The 17,504-nt window shown below is 48.8% G+C and overlaps 6 protein-coding genes across 6 annotated transcripts; 3 read left to right on the forward strand and 3 right to left on the reverse strand.

The window, feature by feature from the left end:
• Positions 1-58: 58 nt before the first annotated feature.
• GGS22DRAFT_192311 (uncharacterized protein) lies at positions 59-2,574 on the reverse strand (the record flags this gene model as incomplete). The annotated part of the gene is made up of 7 exons (XM_047965240.1): positions 59-1,115; positions 1,176-1,596; positions 1,650-1,806; positions 1,858-1,974; positions 2,025-2,123; positions 2,181-2,391; positions 2,450-2,574. 7 exons carry the CDS (start codon positions 2,572-2,574, stop codon positions 59-61), a joined length of 2,187 nt encoding a protein of 728 aa, XP_047815059.1.
• Positions 2,575-6,344: 3,770 nt separating this feature from the next.
• On the reverse strand, positions 6,345-7,239 carry GGS22DRAFT_172719 (DNA-directed RNA polymerases I/II/III subunit 10). The gene is made up of 4 exons (XM_047962806.1): positions 7,062-7,239; positions 6,943-7,001; positions 6,789-6,875; positions 6,345-6,724 (listed from the first exon to the last, which is right to left on the reverse strand). The coding sequence occupies exons 1-4, from the start codon at positions 7,095-7,097 to the stop codon at positions 6,673-6,675; spliced, it is 234 nt and encodes a 77-aa protein (XP_047815060.1). The 5' UTR covers positions 7,098-7,239; the 3' UTR covers positions 6,345-6,672.
• Positions 7,240-7,471: 232 nt separating this feature from the next.
• On the forward strand, positions 7,472-11,171 carry GGS22DRAFT_172720 (sporulation protein). Its single transcript, XM_047962807.1, has 4 exons — positions 7,472-7,550; positions 7,605-7,972; positions 8,052-8,848; positions 8,908-11,171. The coding sequence occupies exons 1-4, from the start codon at positions 7,527-7,529 to the stop codon at positions 10,683-10,685; spliced, it is 2,967 nt and encodes a 988-aa protein (XP_047815061.1). The 5' UTR covers positions 7,472-7,526; the 3' UTR covers positions 10,686-11,171.
• A 299-nt stretch (positions 11,172-11,470) lies between these two features.
• Positions 11,471-12,916, forward strand: GGS22DRAFT_72539 (Clavaminate synthase-like protein). The gene is made up of 2 exons (XM_047967918.1): positions 11,471-11,761; positions 11,838-12,916. Exons 1-2 carry the CDS (start codon positions 11,562-11,564, stop codon positions 12,826-12,828), a joined length of 1,191 nt encoding a protein of 396 aa, XP_047815062.1. The 5' UTR covers positions 11,471-11,561; the 3' UTR covers positions 12,829-12,916.
• A 197-nt stretch (positions 12,917-13,113) lies between these two features.
• GGS22DRAFT_192315 (DUF1909-domain-containing protein) lies at positions 13,114-13,673 on the reverse strand (the record flags this gene model as incomplete). The annotated part of the gene is made up of 4 exons (XM_047965241.1): positions 13,114-13,198; positions 13,291-13,361; positions 13,438-13,509; positions 13,665-13,673. 4 exons carry the CDS (start codon positions 13,671-13,673, stop codon positions 13,114-13,116), a joined length of 237 nt encoding a protein of 78 aa, XP_047815063.1.
• A 475-nt stretch (positions 13,674-14,148) lies between these two features.
• On the forward strand, positions 14,149-17,424 carry GGS22DRAFT_181765 (DUF1479-domain-containing protein; the record flags this gene model as incomplete). Its single annotated transcript, XM_047963896.1, has 4 exons — positions 14,149-14,254; positions 14,313-14,445; positions 14,523-15,046; positions 15,968-17,424. The coding sequence occupies 4 exons, from the start codon at positions 14,149-14,151 to the stop codon at positions 17,422-17,424; spliced, it is 2,220 nt and encodes a 739-aa protein (XP_047815064.1).
• Positions 17,425-17,504: the final 80 nt, after the last annotated feature.

Consider the following 17,504-nt stretch of genomic DNA (forward strand, 5'->3'; position numbering starts at 1 on the left):
GATCATCCTCATCAATCGTATAAAAATGGACGTAACAGAGAGTCGTGATAGATAGTGATCAAACCGCGATGCTGACATTCTTCCGGCCATCGGCCTCCTCGACGTGGAAGCCAAACACGAGCTTGAATAGGTCGCGCAGGAACCCGTATTGGCTGGCACGATGCGCCATCCAACCGACGCTATTCGCTACGTCGGTAGCTAGGACACGTTTCCCACGCGACGGTAGAGAGGATGCCTGTCGAAACGATGAATCGGCTACGACGAGATTTTTGTAGCTCTTTAGTAATGCGGCGTGGGCGGGCAATGAGCCGAACGAGCCCATAGGTAGTGCTTTGACAAAAGCTTGCAAGGAGGCCGCGCCGTTATGATAGTGTCCGTCCACGTTAGCGTCGCGCGAGAAGCCGATATTCATCGCAGCTTTAAGGAGGAGGATCTTGATGCGCGTAATATTCGGGTCTTCGTTTGTTGTTGCTGTGGTAGCCGTGCTAGACGTCCGTTGGCTACTTTGGGAGTAGCTAGATAAATTTGAGGCGCTGCTGGACCATCGGCCGCCTCTATTGCTATCCGTTCCGAGGACTAGAATGTTAGGTACTTGTGGAGATTCGCCGTCAGGAGAGACGGGTGTGTCCTCGAACTCGGTCACGGGGGTTTCGGGGACTGGTGGTATTTTGCGAGATGATTTTCCTCCTTGAGACTTTTGATTTTTTAAACTGCCAGCTTTCGAGCGTTGCGAAGCTCGGCTTTCTCTGCCGTCTGTTAACTCGGCCGCCTCCCTTTCTCGGTTATATGTGAAAAAGCTGGTTTGACTAGGACGCGGCGTCCCCCTGTCCGGTCGGATCTGTGTCCATCCTTCCCTAAATATGTCGCATAGTTCCCAACATGCTTGAACCGCCGAGCCTAGAAGTTCTTCGTCTGGAGCTTTCCCATCTCTCTTGCTCTGTCGTAAGCTGAATAACATTTCCGCAAGTGACCAACATGCAGAGAGTAGCGAATCCGTTTCTTCGCCCAGCTCGCCACGCTGCTTCATAAGCCTATGACATAGTGTTATGTAGAAGTCTAGAGTCCGTTCTCGGAATGCCTCCGGAAGGATTCGGTTATCCTGCGCACTGTATAGACTAGATTACTATTAGTATGATTGTTGCCCTTAATAACAACAATAATATTAGTTCACTAACTGGTTGTTGAGCTCGAAGCTAACCCGCAGAACGGAATCCGCAACCTCGTCTTTGCGTTGCCGTATATCGAAGAGGGATTGGCAGAAATCCCTGCAAAGATCCAGATTTTGACGAACGTTAAAGGATTCGTCAGGTTCGTCGCGGCTGTCGTATAATCGCTGACACAACTTCCAACAGCATTTCCAAGCCCTTTCATGGCCATCAGGGGTTCCCGACGTACTGAATACTCTTTCTCGGTGGTGCGTGCTAAGAGTAGCCAAGGTATTGCACAAGGTCCAACATTCCTGTAATGCCGTCTTCAAAGAACTGATCTCCACATCATCAACGTCCTGTTCACGAACAGGCGTTACAAATTCCTCATCGTCATAACTTTCTAGGTCGGGTTCTGTGTCCGTTTCAGGTTCCTTGCTCTCCGGTATTACTATTATAAATTGTTAGCTATAATATTTATATATAAGAAGCTGTTGCACTAACATTCGAGGCTACTAGCACTACTAGACCGTATCCTCGATGAGTCCTTGAGTACATCCTGTAGATTCTGAGCCCTAGGCGTTGCAGTGTCAATACTGTACCTGACGGGCTTGATATCTGTTGATAGAGGAGGCGGTGTCGGCAGGGCAGGAGATTTAGTCTGTATCAGTTAGTATCGTATCGATTCCCGACAAATAGCTGATTTGTTTACCTTTGAGTTCAAGTCATTACTAGATGGCAGGAGTATATTCTCTGGCTTGGCGGGAGGAGTAGAAGGCGATGTCTTTTGGGTCGACTCCGATTGCCTTGGCGAGTTGTCGGCGGTAGTCTGCAATGATGAGCGAATGCATAACAATTGAATATCAAAGTTGAACTCACCCAACTCTGGAAGCTCTCCGGCGCGTGAATGACCGAAACAGCCTCTTCATTTACGTTTTGTCGAACTTGATCGGGAACATTCGTGCTAAGCATTAGAAGCTAGCTCTAAGTCAGCATTGTGGCTGCAAGCGCATTCCCGTCTTCGAGCCAACCAACCTGAGGTTGCCGGTCAGGGTTCGCTGTGGTAGGTTGGGATCGAACCTCATCAGACATTTCATCATCTATCTCTGTCACTTCTGTCCCGACGGATGTGACTGGCGAAGGGCCGACTATGTCGCTCGGACTCATGAGATAGTGATTGGCGGAAGCGGGTCGGGGAGCCGCCGATGACGGCCGTAAGGAACTGGACTCTATAGCACTAGTAGACCTGTTTTCTATTAGCGACTGTCGCCAATTATGGAGGTTGGAAGTGATAAGTAACTGACATTGGGCGGAATTGTGAGTGGGGAGCAGAGGATGACTCTGGCGAAGACATAGATGCATCCATGTGAGGCGAGAAAGCGGATATTATACTCCCAGTTGACGATCTCAACGGAGCTTCGAGAGCCATGACTACCTTAGGAGAATTAAGATGAATCGGCCACGATGTAGGTCGGGCGGTGTTTTGAAAAACTGCCTCGAGGGCGCTTGATAGCGGCTCTTTATATTATATCGCGCCTCAACAATCTAATGCGAAGAAGTGGCGCGCTTATTACAGACGCGATGATGGATACGTTGGCTATGTAGAGGGCCGCAATATGGGTCGGATCTGGGCCTTGACGATGGTCGGATCGAGAACACTGAAGGAGAATTACTAGGTAACTTCCCGTAGAATAGAGCCTGCTTTATCGACCAGCGCGAGACCCCACGAAAAAGGCGGTGCGAATTTTCGAATACCAGCGATCCTTGACAGCCCAATATCATGCAGATCGACTATCGCGAGGCTCTAACAAGCTGGGGACCAACACTCGGACAGTTCCCAGGAAAGATGACCCGTTGAAGCGAGACAGGGGACGGAAGGATTATATGTATGTATGTATTGTCTATCGGGATGGTGGTTCGGCGTGACTGGAGGGACAGAACGTGGTGGGCTAGGTTGAATCAATTGCTGCGCTCATGTAGGAGGGGCTGAGAAAGGTCGTTGAGCTTTGAGATTCGTCCAAGGGAGCTCCACTGAAACCCGAAAGGGATAATGAACGTGGAGCTCACCAGCAGAGTGAAGACTAGATAGGTACACTAGGTAGTAGAGCTAGCTACCCTATGAATCCTTCGAATCGAAGTTGAGTTGGATATGAGAGCCGGAGGGTAGCGAGGGATTCGGATAGCGGGAGCGTTATTGGGTGGGATGTATGATATTATCGCGACTTGGACCTGAGGTGGCCTAGAGTGGAAGCAAAAGCAAAGATGGGGTAGGATGCCGTCGTAGATTACTGACGAGAAGGATTCCTGCCCTCGCTGTTCTATTGCCTAATAGGTAGCTTATGGGTAGTACGGAGGCTCTTTTTTGTCCTGATTGATAAATTGTTCGGGTACAATCCGATCTCTGCGACTCGTATCATTCACAAAAAAATGGCTTACTCTGAGTTAGCAACCATCGGTTTTGCGCTCGCTGGGTCATCCACAGATCCTAGAGCATGCAGATGCGCGTCTTGACCTCTTTACTACTTGAGCGCAGCGTTCGACGAGTAGGATGATAGCAAGGGAGAGACTTCGGAGGGGGCTGCAGGGGGACGAGCAGGGGTTTCGGCGCTTAGAGCCACACATGGGTCGCTTCCATCGACGAGTAACACGAAGCCATTTCGAGCTCTGAGCTTCTCCCACCCTGTCAACCCTTGTCCAGAACTTTATGACTGAGCTATTAACCCACTTTCACCTGAACATGTCGGGGTAAAAGTGTAAAAAAATGTAAAAGCGCAAAAGATCACGACAGGCCCCCAGACTTACCGTAGTAGCCGTAGTAGTTCGGGATGTTGTAGCCAATGACGAAGTGACATGATAGCATAGGCTGAGTGAAACGGGAAACATTCTTGCTTCTTTTCTTGATTCCTTCGACGTAAGCAAAGTTGCACATTGAATCACAACGGCTGAACATAAACACCTGGGATATTTTCCCTTTAGGAAATTTGAGATCTAATGTCTCAGCTCGCGATAGAAACGTCTATCCGACACCGTGGACATCTAGTAGGCTTAGGTAATTTTAATGCCGCTGATAACTAAATCGGCAGCCAGGTGGCGACGATATCTGAACATCATCAGAAGCAAATTTGGGTTAAATGGCCTGATAATGTGTTGTTGCCTATACCATATCCATGGACATGATAAAGAGGGATGAAAAGAAAATGCCGGTGCGAAGAGTTGTGGGTATTTCGTATGAGCGATCGCAAGAACCAATCCTTCGATGAAATCCACTATGAAGGCGTTCCCGAAGATCTGGTACCGCTCCTTTTATTAGCACTAACTGGGTCAAACCATGTGGGACCCAGAAGGCTGTTGGTGTGTCAGACTGTCAGTCCTGTCAGTCTCGGCCGATCAGTGGGCAGCGACCTTAAAACGGTGCATATCCAAGGTCCAGCTGTCTTTCGAATAGCCATTAGGGTTCGTTGTTAGACTCGGCATCCCGAGTCCTTTGGCATCATTGCATTGATAGCATAAACTAGAAGCCCAGTTGGTGTAAGAAGCCGAGCTGGCGGAGTAAGCTAGGTAAATTCTTTACCCTCGCCTGGATGTTACCGCGAGAGCCAGCGAGTTTGCTTCGTCTTCATGGCCAGTTGGGGGCCGAATTTCCATACGGCCGATTCTACTCTCATGAGGAGTCATACCAGTAGCCATTAGTGAGCTAAAACGTAGAATGGACAATATCGTGATAATTGATATTTCGTCAAACATCCTTAATCCTGAGCGGGAAGACTCGCCTACCTCTCAGCACTACATCTCATCACCAGGAGAAAAAGATGTTGAACATGGAACTTTTAAAAATTCCAAAAATTTCCGGACCGGTTCCTGTTACCCGATTGCCCAAATTAATCCTAGTCGGGTCCACCTGGGTGAACGTCTTGTTATTCGATTGGCTACTTAGTAAGGAAGTGGCATCCTCAAAGTCATATCGTCTACGAAGTACATTGTGTAACACAGCGAAATTATATTTCTACCTGTAGTTCCTACCTGTTACCTACCAGTTACATAACTTCCTACATTGGACAATTCAAAGCAACAGATTCCATTCAGGGGCTAAGTGACACACACCGCTTAATGATACCATGATAACAGAGCTCACGAGCCTCATGGTAAGCTCTGATATTGGTTTACTACCCGAGCATTCAACGAAGTCGATGAACATGCACTAACATATCTGAGATCAACTCTCGCTTATCCATTGGGGGCGTGCTTCCAGAACACAGCTTGAGGATGTAGTGTAGATAGACGTGCATACGCGCCGTGATACTGCATACTTCCACATACATATCGGGCTTGAATGGCATGCTAGTGACCTGGAAAAAGAGTTCTATGCAGAAAGGCTGGGAGAACCTTGCATTCGGAAACAATCCCAGCTGTATAGACGAGCCTTACTTAATAATTTCCGGTCCTGGAAGGCGATCATTGATACCAGTTATGGGTAGCTATTCCAACTACACCAACAGTTAACTAAACATGACTATATAGTATAAGTTTGAGATAGTCTTATAGCTGACTACTACTAGGATACCTGTTAGTTGGTATGCCTACCTAACTTACGCACCACTAGTAGCTTGTCCATGCAGTTAGACTATATAGGTTAGATCAAGAAGTAGTTTGCTTGCTCCAAGAGGATTTCGACGAGATTGTTATGATATGTACTTAGCTAGGTACCTACATAAGATACCCATTGGCCGTCAACTTAGACTCGACGCCGATTAGAGGAGCCGCTTAGCCTCTAGACCGCATATCTAAACGCTCCATGTAAAGCATAACGACTAGATCTTAGATAATTAGGGTGCGGCACAGCGCTTCGCGGCAACGAGAGAACCGCAGTCTGCATGTGTAGGTTGACGTGGCAAATATCACATATCAAGTTTACCTATCGAAAAGAGCCTCGAGCTGGGATGCTTTCTTTCCAACAGAACACCTGACATGTTCGCCGACTCCGAGCTAATTACCGGGCAATGCAGATTTCGATACCAAGGACCTGGAAAAGTTACGAAGAATATTTCCCTTGCTTTAGAGTGAATTATTTACGGAAGTTACAGGAACTTCGAAGCGAAATTGTGGTTAGGCGCCGCCAACATCCTCGTAGTGTAGGTGCATTTACGCGACTAATAAGCGCGAATCGAGATTATCGAATGGCTGAACTACCCGCAGACCGCACCCGATATCCAGCAAACTCGGCTAGGATTTCCGTAGGTCATGGATTCAAATTATAACTGATCTTCTTTTGCCTTTTCAGCCGCACGAGACATCCAACTGCTTTGCCCGTGTTCGAAGTAGGTGGGATCCATGAATTCATTTGTACAAATGGCATGGCATTCTTCTAAAGCAGACTGTTCACATCGTACTCTAGCTCAATCATTGCGATGACTCAAGACGCCTTCCTCAAAGTACCAACCTAACGCCCGAGAATGCAATTTTGTGCTAATCATCGCCACCAAAACATATCAACGCCACTCGTATGAGCATCCAAGTTTGATTATTTCATCTATCGTTGCTGAAGCTGGATCTTCTTCTCGTTACGTCCGTCCGGTGTGTACCTGGATTTACCTGTTAGCACTTCACCCTTATGCCATCATTTGATTCGATACATTGAAGACGTACTTGAGTAGCTTTTCAATGAGATCAACGTGAGTCATGATCATGCGACGACAGCAGTAGCGTTTAAGACCTAGGGTGTCCATGGCATCTCTTGGATGATCTGTTAGTATCCTACGTATATATGCAACGTGAAAATAATGGGAGATTTGCGACGAACCCATCAGCACTGCCCTCATCGATCAGCTTGAGGTAGCGTTCCCAAAGATCGCCAGTCACCTATTTGCGCTTTAGTTAATACAAAGAAGATGTTAAGTAGCGGGGCGTCGCGATGCCTACCTTTCCGCAGGAAAAGCAGCGAATAGGAATAATCATCTTGTCTGGTAAGGATCGGGATCCGTAGATTATTGTTTTATGTTGATCGGGATTAGTTTATTAAATTGAAAGTCGATGCGTGAGGTGTGGTTGGTTATGCGAAGTGCAGGTTGTTGTTGTTGTCGCAAGAAAGGAGCGTGTAGTTAACAAGACGTGAATTGAAAGAAACTTTGGAGATTGATGATCTGCTTCCTTATCGATTAAAAAAATAACGCCAAGAGCTTTAAAGGTAAGACGTACCTGCGTACTTTTTATGTGGATACGGGCGCTCGGATTGCTCCTCCCCCGAAAATTTCTTATCCGTGTACCTTATCGCGACGTCCCGCAAAAAACTTGTGAACTTTTTGCGCTTAGCCTGCAACCTTAAGAAAGTAGATTTTGGTAATACTCAAAGCCGTTTCTTAACCATCACGGCTGTTAAATCTCAAGATGGCTCCCGTAGAAAGTGCAGAAGTAAGCCAAGCTTTATGGACAATATTTATAATCTTATAAACTCACATCTCTTAGGATACGCATGCGAATAAACGAAAACGAGAGACCGATGAGCATGGCAAACGGAAACGAGCAAGACGCCATCGCCGCACCTCTAAAGCCGCCCCAACCAACGGCAAGCTATCGAAAGACGCAACGACCAGCAAAGTCAATGGAGTCAATGGCTCAACTACACCATCAGGGGACTTAGATAGCTCGAATAATTCTAATACAAAAGCCAACAACGACAACGCCTCTATCGCAAACCAGGAAACACAACAGCTTCAGGTCGAAGCAGAAGAGAATGGACAAGCTAGTGAAGACCAATTGTCGACATGGAAGGTTTCAAAGCCCATGGGAGGAAGAATGTTGAACATTGACCCTATATTGACCCAAGATGAGAAGTACGCGCTACAGATAATCTACCCGGCAAAACCTGGTGATAGACGCGAGTAGAGACGTAAAGGCTAACACTCACATCAGGTACTTGATAATCGCATACAACACCTCTATCCAAGTATACTCCGCAGCAGAATCCCTTCTAGTACGCAAAATTCCACTGCTACAGCTAGATGCCGAAAACGTCGAACAACAGATTGTTTCCATTTGCCTGTCCCCCAGCTCACCCAATATCGTATGGGTCGCCTCGTCTGCTGGTCATCTATGGTCGATCAACTGGACAAATGGTGATGGGGCCGAGTTTGCATCTAAAGTAAAATGTCGTCTTTTATGCGATATGTCAATCGAACCCCTTAAAATCGGCTCCAAATTCAGAGATGTGCCATTCGTTTCCGTCGAAAAACATGGTACCTGGCAAATCATTGCTTGTGATATTCAAGGGTACAAGATGAGCGCACATAAAACTCTCTTAAACCAGGTGGAGCCGATTTTGGATTTACGATCCATCCGAAATGGGTATGCGTTGATAGCGTCATCAGAGCGGAATGTCTTATTTGGCAGGCAAACTGCCCCGGCAGTTCATGTTGTGAGCGAATTAGAATACGAATTCTTCACTCTCAACGGTAGTGACGAGATCACATCCTTAGATGTGAGGGTGACAGACCGTGTGCACCTTAACCAAAAGAGTCAGGCAGAAGCAGGCGATGCACCTGTCGTGGAAATCGTTGTTGGCTGTGCTCGCGGAGCTGTGTTTTTCTATAACGACCTCATACCTCAATTATACCGCCTGCACAGCTCAAAGGGCCACAGAAATTCTCTCCAACCCCGCAAATATCATTGGCACCGCAAGGCAGTCCATGCCGTCAAGTGGTCACGAGATGGTAAGAAACATTCCTATTGTTATTACTTTTTGATAATCAAAATCTAATTCTAGCTATAGGTAATTATATCATCTCCGGAGGATCTGAGTCGACGTTGGTCCTTTGGCAATTAGATACACACAAAATGGACTTCCTACCTCACCTCTCAGCGACAATCGAGAATATTGTTGTTTCAGAACGTGGTTCCGCCTACGTCGTTCATTTGGACGACAACTCGGTTATCATTTTGTCAACAGCAGAAATGAAACCTTCGACTTATATATCCGGGATCCAGACCCTCACCTATCCTCAACCATTGTCAAAAGATGATATAGTCCGGAGAGTTGGACAAAATTCCCAGGTTCGGTTGTTGAAGACACCCGCAGCTATCAACCCAGCAGACTCTTCGCGAATTCATTTTTGTGTAGGGAACGGACAGCAGATCAGCCAATCTCGAAGTGGTCCATCAATTCCTTTGATACAGACGATCGACCTCACTACTTTACAGGGCGTCTCAAAACAGGCTCTAACAAGAACGAACCCGACGGATAACAACATGACAGCCAAGGGCTACGCAATAACAGAACCCCGTATCACCGGTATGACATATTCAGCAGATGGCAAATGGCTTGCCACGACGGACGAATGGCAGCCGCCTACGCGAGATGTTGATTCTCTTGAAGGTTCACCCGCCGAGAGACGCGAAGTATTTCTGAAATTCTGGGCCGTTTCCCCAGAAGATCAGAACCTAGAGCTTGTATCTCGCATTAATGCGCCGCATTATACGGGTCGAAGTGAGCCTATTTATGGTTTAGCTGCCGACCCGAATGTACACCGTTTTGCAAGTATTGGAGAAGATGGAGTTGTCCGACTTTGGGAACCGACAGTCAGACAACGAGACGGAGTATTGGTCAAGGGTAAAATGGATCGCCAACTATACAGCTGGGCATGTTCCCGGGCCATATACCTCCAAGAAAACGAGGAGCCTCTCAATTCGGATGCGATAGCCGTGCAAGCTTTTCTACGAGGCTCAGGCGCAGTCACTTTCTCCGAAGATGGATCTACCCTAGTCTGCGCCATCGGAACCATCCATAGCTCGGCTGTTCATGTTATCGACACAGAGTCTGGCAAAATTCGAAATTCAATCGATGGTTTAATAACAGGGGATGTTCGGGATATTAAGATTATATCCTCGACTATGGTTGTGCTTTCCGATCGTTTAATGGTTTACGATTTGGTTTCGGACGAGTTACTCTACGGAGTTCAACTAAGGACAAGCGAAGATCCCCACAATCTAGGTGCATCTATCCTGACGCACATGGCGGTCGACTATCGGACTTCGACTTTTGCGGTGGCTGTTTCGCGGGGCAAGCTAAATTCACAATACGTTAACTCCGAACTTGCCATATTCAAGCCAGACCAAAGCGAGCCAGAATTAGTGCGCCAATTTCCACACCCAATAGTATCAGTCGTTGCCGCAGTTGGATATAGTGGATACCTTGTCTTAGATTCCGCCGCCCAACTATGGTCCGTTAGCGAAGGCATGGATGTCAAATCCCTTGCCTTTGCTCAACCGCTCGTTGACCTCAATCTCGACCAAGTACACACCGAAGAGCTTCCAGAGGACGGAACTACTTTCGCGTTGCTTGCTGGAGATGATGATGAGATAGCGAGTGGGGACGAAATGGACGTCGATATACCAGAAGATGCAGCTGACGAAGCCTCTCCTGTTGTCATTGCGCCACAGAGACTTGCGGAGTTATTTGATACCGCGCCTGCGTTCGCCATGCCGCCCATCGAGGATATGTTCTATCAAGTCACGAAACTATTCTCGGCGAACTCCGCTGTCCCGGCGTGAATGTCCTACTTTATAAATAATACCAACGACTCGCACATACTAACAAGATATCCCATGCTCGTACCATCGCTTCATTGTGGTGGTACTATAAAGGAGGAGCTCGGTGTCTAATCATGGATGAGAGCTAACATTATGCGAAAAGCTCTTAGGGGGGATAACTCGAGTTTATGAAGAGGACTGAGGAAGCCGACGACCCTGAAGCATAGGAAGAAATGCGGAGATACCCACAGGACATTTAGGAGTTCAAGCAAGGTTTTGCGCCAGAATAAACCTACCTACCTAGGTATATATCATCTTGGGATTTCGAGCTCATGTGATCAATCGAAGAGGCACTCGTTGTATAAAAGTGATTCATAACAGCGGGCATAAGAGATTCGGCGCAAAGTTTTCATGGACAATAAGGCACTGCTGAAAAGGGTAACTACTATGATTCTATATTAGCGATCATAGGAGAAATTATGTGAATATAAAAGTTATTTCAAGTACCCCCTATGCCTTTCCACATGCTATGTCAATCTACCATCTTATCGAAGAAACTTGCTTCGTACTCAATTTACGCTTACCCCATTCAATTCTAGGTAGAGTTCCAGCACACATTAGGAGCTTTATAAACTTCCCTTTGTCCCCGCGGGTTGGAATTGGGGAAAGTTTATCGAGGGCCTTCATTGGTTCAATGGACGGCCGATGCCGATGAACGGGATTACGCCATAGCTACAAGTGGATCTCCATCATGAGATATGCAGCTTGTCATTCAACGCCCTACAGATTGTCTATATATTCAACTAGATCGTCGATGCCCTCAAATTCATAGGACACCTATGTCTAAACCAATTCTCTTCTCTCCTAACCCTAGGTAGCTGATATTAAACAACAACGATGTCGTTCACTTCAATTCCGATCCTAGATCTAGCTCTAGCTAGAGATCCGCAGACAAAGCCGCAGTTCCTAGCCGATCTGCGACACGCGCTGCTGGAAGTCGGCTTCTTGTATCTTAAGAACGTCGGCATTCCAGACGAGTTATGGCAACAGGTCATATCTGAAGGCATAGCCTTTTTTGACATCCCGAAGGAAGAGAAGTAAGTCCAGACATCTAGATATCTACCTACCTACCTAGCACCTACACAAACATCCTAAAGCTTACACTCGACACAGACTCAAAATCGAAATGAAAAACGCGCCCTCCTTCCTCGGCTACTCGCAGCTCTCCGCCGAAATCACAGCCGGAAAAATCGACCACCGTGAACAAATCGACCTCTCAACCGAACACCCCCTCCCCTCCCCCTCCGCGCCCCAATACACAAACCTGCAAGCACCAAACCAATGGCCCTCCCCAACCGCCCTCCCGAACTTCCGCGCCGTATACACCGAATACATGCGTCTCATGAGCTCCATATCCCATACCTTCACACGCCTCATCGCCGAAGCAATCGACCTCCCCGTCACCGCATTCGACCGCTACTTCGACGCCGACCAGCAGCACAAGTTGAAAATCGTCAAGTACCCCGACGTATCAACACTCGGTCTCGACTCCAACGTCGAGGGCCAGGGCGTCGGGCCCCATAAAGACAGCATGCTGACGAGCTACCTGCTGCAAGCAACGGACCACCGCGGCCTGCAGGTGCAGAACATGCGCGGGCGCTGGATCGACTGCCCCCCCGTCCCGCATACCCTCGTCGTGGCAATCGGCCAGGGCCTCGAGGCCCTGACGCAGGGCGTCTGCGCGTCGACGACGCACCGCGTGCTTTCGCCGGCCGCGGGGGCCGGGGCGCGGTTCTCGATTCCGTTTTTTCAGGGGGTTAGGGCGAGCACGACGTTTGAGGAGCTGGAGGAGGTGGGGGTGGGCGTTGTTCCGGAGGGGGTGAGGAGGGTACGCGAGAAGGTGTTGAGAGAGAATGGGGGCAGGTTGGATGATGTGGAGTTTACGTTTCGGAAGGGGGGCGTGGCGAATACGTTGGGAGAGGCTACGTTGAGGAATCGCGTTAAGAGTCATCCGGATGTGGGCGAGCGGTGGTATCCGGAGATCTTGAAGGATATACGGGAGGGGCAGGCTAGGGAGGAGGAAGAGGTGAGAAGGAAGGGGGATGGGGGTGGGAGTACGGCGGCGGTGGTGGGTGTACCGGCGCAGGTTGTGGAGGCACATTGATCCATGTGCGCTCTATGGATCTTCTAGCATACACGATTTAACGAAGGACAGATGCGTAGGTAAGGAAAGGAAATATAAACTCAGTTAACGTCGTGTCAATCTCATTACTTCGGATCATCTCCCCTTTCGTGAAACTTCATGCAGCCCACCCAGTTTACCTTAGTCTGCTAAACACCTATGTGCGCCAATCGCTATGCCCATTTCTCTCTCTCGTCTCGCCAGCTTGGGATTCGTCTCTATACCTACCTGTCCTAGGTGCGTACGGATAGAGCGACTTTGCATGTTCTATTTTCCGCCGGCGGGGACTTCGTAGGTGGGGAAGCATTCGGCAATGCTCTTGCTGTGCTTGTTCACGGCGTGTTCGGTGAGCCTGTGTAAGACGTGTTAGAGGCCTAACTAACTACACCATCGCATGTTCTGAAAGGGCGATTCTAAGGTGGGTTTAAAGAGTGGTATACGTACTGAGGCGCACGGGTCGTCTTCAGGAAGGTCGATTTGCAAATATTGCACTGGATATCCATAGCCTTGACGTTCTACGAGACACTACGTGTAAGTCGATATCCTCTTGTGCAAGGGACTAAGAGTGTAGGAGAGGCGGAGAAGACATACAGACTTCAGCTGCGATTTGGCGACCTTGTTGTCCTTCGCATTACGCTCGCGCTTTTGCGCAGCCTTGGCTCCCTGGTTTACGAGGCTTGTTAGTATTCGTTTTGGGGTTATCTTGTATTCGGGATTCGCCGTCCCGCCTTTTCTTCTTTATCCTTTAGGCGCCACTTATTCTTCTAATCCTTCTAATTCTTCTAGGTAGAGCTATCGTAATGTAGAAGTGGACTTACGTTACCCATTTTGTTGAGAGGAAAGCGAACGAGTCGGCAATGGTATGGTATCGTCGTCGAGAGGGCGGTTAGGATTTGCGAAAGATGCGAAAGATGGTAAGAAAAATCGGGGGCCAGAGGATTTCAAAGAATCGAAAGAAATGGTCAAAATGGATCGAACAAAGTTTCTTAGAGCCGATGCAGGGGTTTCGGAGCTAAATCTATTTTGGGCTCGGTTTTTTCGAGCTAATTCGGCTTCTGGAACAATTCTGGTCTTTGGTGCACGGACCACGTGGTCTAAGACTTTCTCCATTTTATTAGTAATTAGTTCCATTTGGTCAGTTACTTAGTATCCATCCCTCATTCTACTCAGATTCGTCGGTGTGTTATCAACAGTGTTGTGATTCGGAGATAACAACGAGCTTGATGGTTTCCGAAACTGACAAGATTAGACGTCATCGTGGGCAAAAAGCATTCAACGTACAATCAAGAGTCAGAATTCAGAATGTTAGACAAAAGTTTGCTACCGAACAACATCACCCTCAAACTGTTTAAGCAAGCATTGGGTCGTTATGGCCCCCTCATAGAATCCATCTCATCGACCAAAGCGCGTACGTGTTGGAAGTAACCGCTTACAATGACGACCGACTAGCTAACAGTCATGAACAGCCAAGTTTGGACCAAATACTCTGCTTGAGTTGGATCATTTTCGATATCATGACGCCATCAATTTATTTTTCTCGGAGAGGACAAGGCCGCCTATGACACTCGATCATGTGAGAACCTTGGTCGATTGGAAGCTGTAAGTAGTCTATCAACGCATTATTATGTGTTTCGTCTCATTACTTGTAAATATAATTAGCCTCTAATCCGGTTCAGGCATCATGGGCAATTTCGGCCGAATCTCATGAAGCTCGTTTCATCGAATAGTGAAACAGTTGTCCAAAGTACTATCCAAGATGCGATAGAGAAGTATCGAGAAAATTCGAGTGAGACCAAAGCGCTCAAAGCGCTCGCTATACTTAATAAACTGACGGGAATTGGTCCGGCTACAGCATCCCTTATTCTCTCAGTATATGATCCTGACGACGTCATCTTCTTCTCCGATGAAGCTTTCTATTGGCTGTGCACGGATGGGCAGACTTCTCCTATCAAGTACACCTCCAAAGAGTATAAGAAATTGAGCGCTGCGGTGCATTCTTTAAACGAGCGACTAGGGACCAGTGCCGTTGATGTTGAGAGAGTGGCCTACGTCTTAATGAAAGACAGCCTTCCAGAAACCATATCCACGGATGGAGAGACAAACCCTACATCTCCTATAGCCCCTACGTCTGATGCGCAACCTGCTCAAGCGGATTCGTCAACCAAGAAGGCGAAGAGAAAGAAAAGTGACACCGGCAATAGTACGGATCAACAAACGCCTGTTCGTCGGTCGAAGAGAGGTAAAGCATCTTCAGATCCATCGTCCGGGTAATCTGTGGTACCAAGAATTCCAAGGACCACAAGAATCCCCAAGAATCCCCAAGAATCCCTAAGCATCCCGAAGTTACCACACAGATTCAATTTGGGGATGCCGGGAACTGTCTCTTAATTTACAACAATGCATAAAAGACCCGTGGAATCTTCGGAGGATTATATAATACCACGTCGGTGAACTTGGATCTCGTTTACGCCCAATGCTGACCTTATTCGGAATGGCTGAGGCTTTTCTGTCTTTCAGGCATGTAGTTAATATGTCGACTTGTCAGCGTGGGATCGGTCCAACGGGCCGTGGGAGCGTCGTTCACGAGCCGCATTAGGCTGGCCAATAATCCAACGTATCAGACCCATATCGGCTCTAGTAAATTGTAGCCAGGGTTTGGGTATCAAGCCAAGAGATCTTTATTTCGGAGTCCCTTGCCGAAGATTGAGCCACCTGGAAACCAGATGCAGTTAAACCTCTAACAACGTGACAACGTCTGATTGAATCGCCCTGCTCCCTTCTAGACCGCAACCATGGGTCTACGCTCCACCAGGGCCTGCTTTTACCGACGCAAGCCTCGACGACTCAGACAACACCTACTATAAAGATGCATTATCAACTGTCGGAATGGAAATAGAACGTGCCTGTAACCCCCACGAGGGCTTTTCCACCCCCACGGGCTTCTCTTCGATGCCCTTCATATACCTGCTAGGAGGATGGTTTTTTGGGTCTGTGTTCTTTTGTCGTATACCGGTGGGATAACTACCTAGGGACTTATTCTTTAGTGTTACTACATGATATTTACTCCTAAAGAACTGCCTGCAACACGTCTAAGGACTAAATCAAGTCGTATATAACGTAGTAATGGCAGTTGACTTCCTATCTTTACAAGATCCGGATCCTATCCCACTCCCAGAGCGATTCGCCAAAATCAAGCGAAAACTCATCGCCGGCAACGAGAAAGCTGTCGCTGATTCATTCTACCGCCTTCTTAGCCAGTTAAGAAAAGAAGCAGACCGCATCGCTGCTGCTGGATCTGATATCATACCTACTATCGATTACATCGATATCCACAGTCCAACTAAGGTAGCTGTCTTCCGAGATGCCCTGAAGAAGAGAGGCGTCGCCGTTATACGGCGAGTCGTCCCGCCAAATGTTGCCATGTTATGGAAGGAAGAGACGCTAGAGTATCTTCTGCATAACCCCCCAGCAAAAGGCTTTCCAGCAAACGATCCCCAACTCTACGAGTTATTCTGGAGTCCAGGACAAGTGCGTGCCCGAGCCGATTCGCGACTCCTCGAGGTCCAGAGATTCATCATGAATATATGGCACTCGAACAACGAAGACGCCCTCGTAAGCAGTAACCACCCGGTAGCCTACGCAGACCGGATCCGCATCCGGAAACCAGGCGACACATCCCTCGCCTCCGGCCCACACATCGACAACGGCAGCGTCGAGCGCTGGGAAACAGACGGATACGGCCGCGCAGGCACATACGCCAAGATCTTCCAAGGCCGCTGGGAAGACTACGACCCGTGGGACAGCAGCACGCGTCTCGCCGTGACATCCGACCTCTACAACGGCGTCAGCTCCTGCAGCATGTTCCGGATGTTCCAAGGCTGGCTCTCCCTCTCCCCCATCGCCCCGGGCAGCGGGTCCCTACAAGCCTGTCCAATGCTGCACCTCACAACAGCCTACCTCCTCCTCCGCCCCTTCTTCTCCCCGCGCTTCCCCTCCGGCCCCAATTTCCTCCACGACAACAACTGGAACCTCAACGTCGCCCAGACTAGCATCATCCAAGGCGCTGTCCCCGGCTGCGGTATCCAGGAACTGAGTCGCGCTCTCCATCCGCACTTGAGACTGCACAAGACTATGGTCCCGATCCCGCGCGTCGAGCCCGGCGATTACGTCCTCTGGCACCCTGACGCCGTACACGCCGTCGACGCGGTGCACACCGGGCTCCGCGACGCGGGGGTCCTCTACGTCCCCGCGTGTCCGCTCACCCAGACGAACGCGCTGTACCTCGCGCGCCAGCGCAAGGCGTTTCTCCTTGGTCTGCCGGCTCCGGATTTCGCTGCCAGCGGCGGCTTTCTGCGCGGTGGGCTAGGTGGGGAAAGGGAGTTTATGGGACGCCCTGGGGTGCAGGATGTTAATGATGCGGGGGGCGAGGAGGGGCTTAGGAGTATGGGGTTGTTGCCGTGGGATGAGAGGAGGGGGATCGCGGGGAGGGTGGAGAGGGAGCTTTTGAGGCTTGCGAATGGGATTTTGTTTCCGGATCGGTTTGATCTTGGGGTTGGGAGGAAGGGGAGGAGGGGGTGAGTTGGGGTGAGGGTGAGGGTGAGGGTGGATGGGTGGTGTGGTGTAGAGATATGTAATGGTAATGGCGCGAGTCATGGGTG

Source organism: Annulohypoxylon maeteangense (genome assembly GCF_022496945.1).
Source record: "Annulohypoxylon maeteangense strain CBS 123835 unplaced genomic scaffold GGS22scaffold_20, whole genome shotgun sequence".
Lineage (NCBI taxonomy): Eukaryota > Fungi > Ascomycota > Sordariomycetes > Xylariales > Hypoxylaceae > Annulohypoxylon > Annulohypoxylon maeteangense.

What these genes read in the sequence shown, in the direction of transcription:
- GGS22DRAFT_172719 (XM_047962806.1), bottom strand. Translation starts at nt 7,097, where the DNA reads ATGATTATTCCTATTCGCTGCTTTTCCTGCGGAAAG. An exon ending in GCTGCTTTTCCTGCGGAAAG is followed by an intron (nt 7,002 to 7,061) that starts GTAGGCATCGCG and finishes AAGCGCAAATAG; the next exon opens with GTGACTGGCGATCTTTGGGA. An exon ending in CTCATTGAAAAGCTACTCAA is followed by an intron (nt 6,725 to 6,788) that starts GTACGTCTTCAA and finishes AGGTAAATCCAG; the next exon opens with GTACACACCGGACGGACGTA.
- GGS22DRAFT_172720 (XM_047962807.1), top strand. Translation starts at nt 7,527, where the DNA reads ATGGCTCCCGTAGAAAGTGCAGAA. An exon ending in CTCCCGTAGAAAGTGCAGAA is followed by an intron (nt 7,551 to 7,604) that starts GTAAGCCAAGCT and finishes CACATCTCTTAG; the next exon opens with GATACGCATGCGAATAAACG. An exon ending in CGTCAAGTGGTCACGAGATG is followed by an intron (nt 8,849 to 8,907) that starts GTAAGAAACATT and finishes TTCTAGCTATAG; the next exon opens with GTAATTATATCATCTCCGGA.
- GGS22DRAFT_72539 (XM_047967918.1), top strand. Translation starts at nt 11,562, where the DNA reads ATGTCGTTCACTTCAATTCCGATCCTAGATCTAGCTCTAGCTAGAGAT. An exon ending in GACATCCCGAAGGAAGAGAA is followed by an intron (nt 11,762 to 11,837) that starts GTAAGTCCAGAC and finishes CACTCGACACAG; the next exon opens with ACTCAAAATCGAAATGAAAA.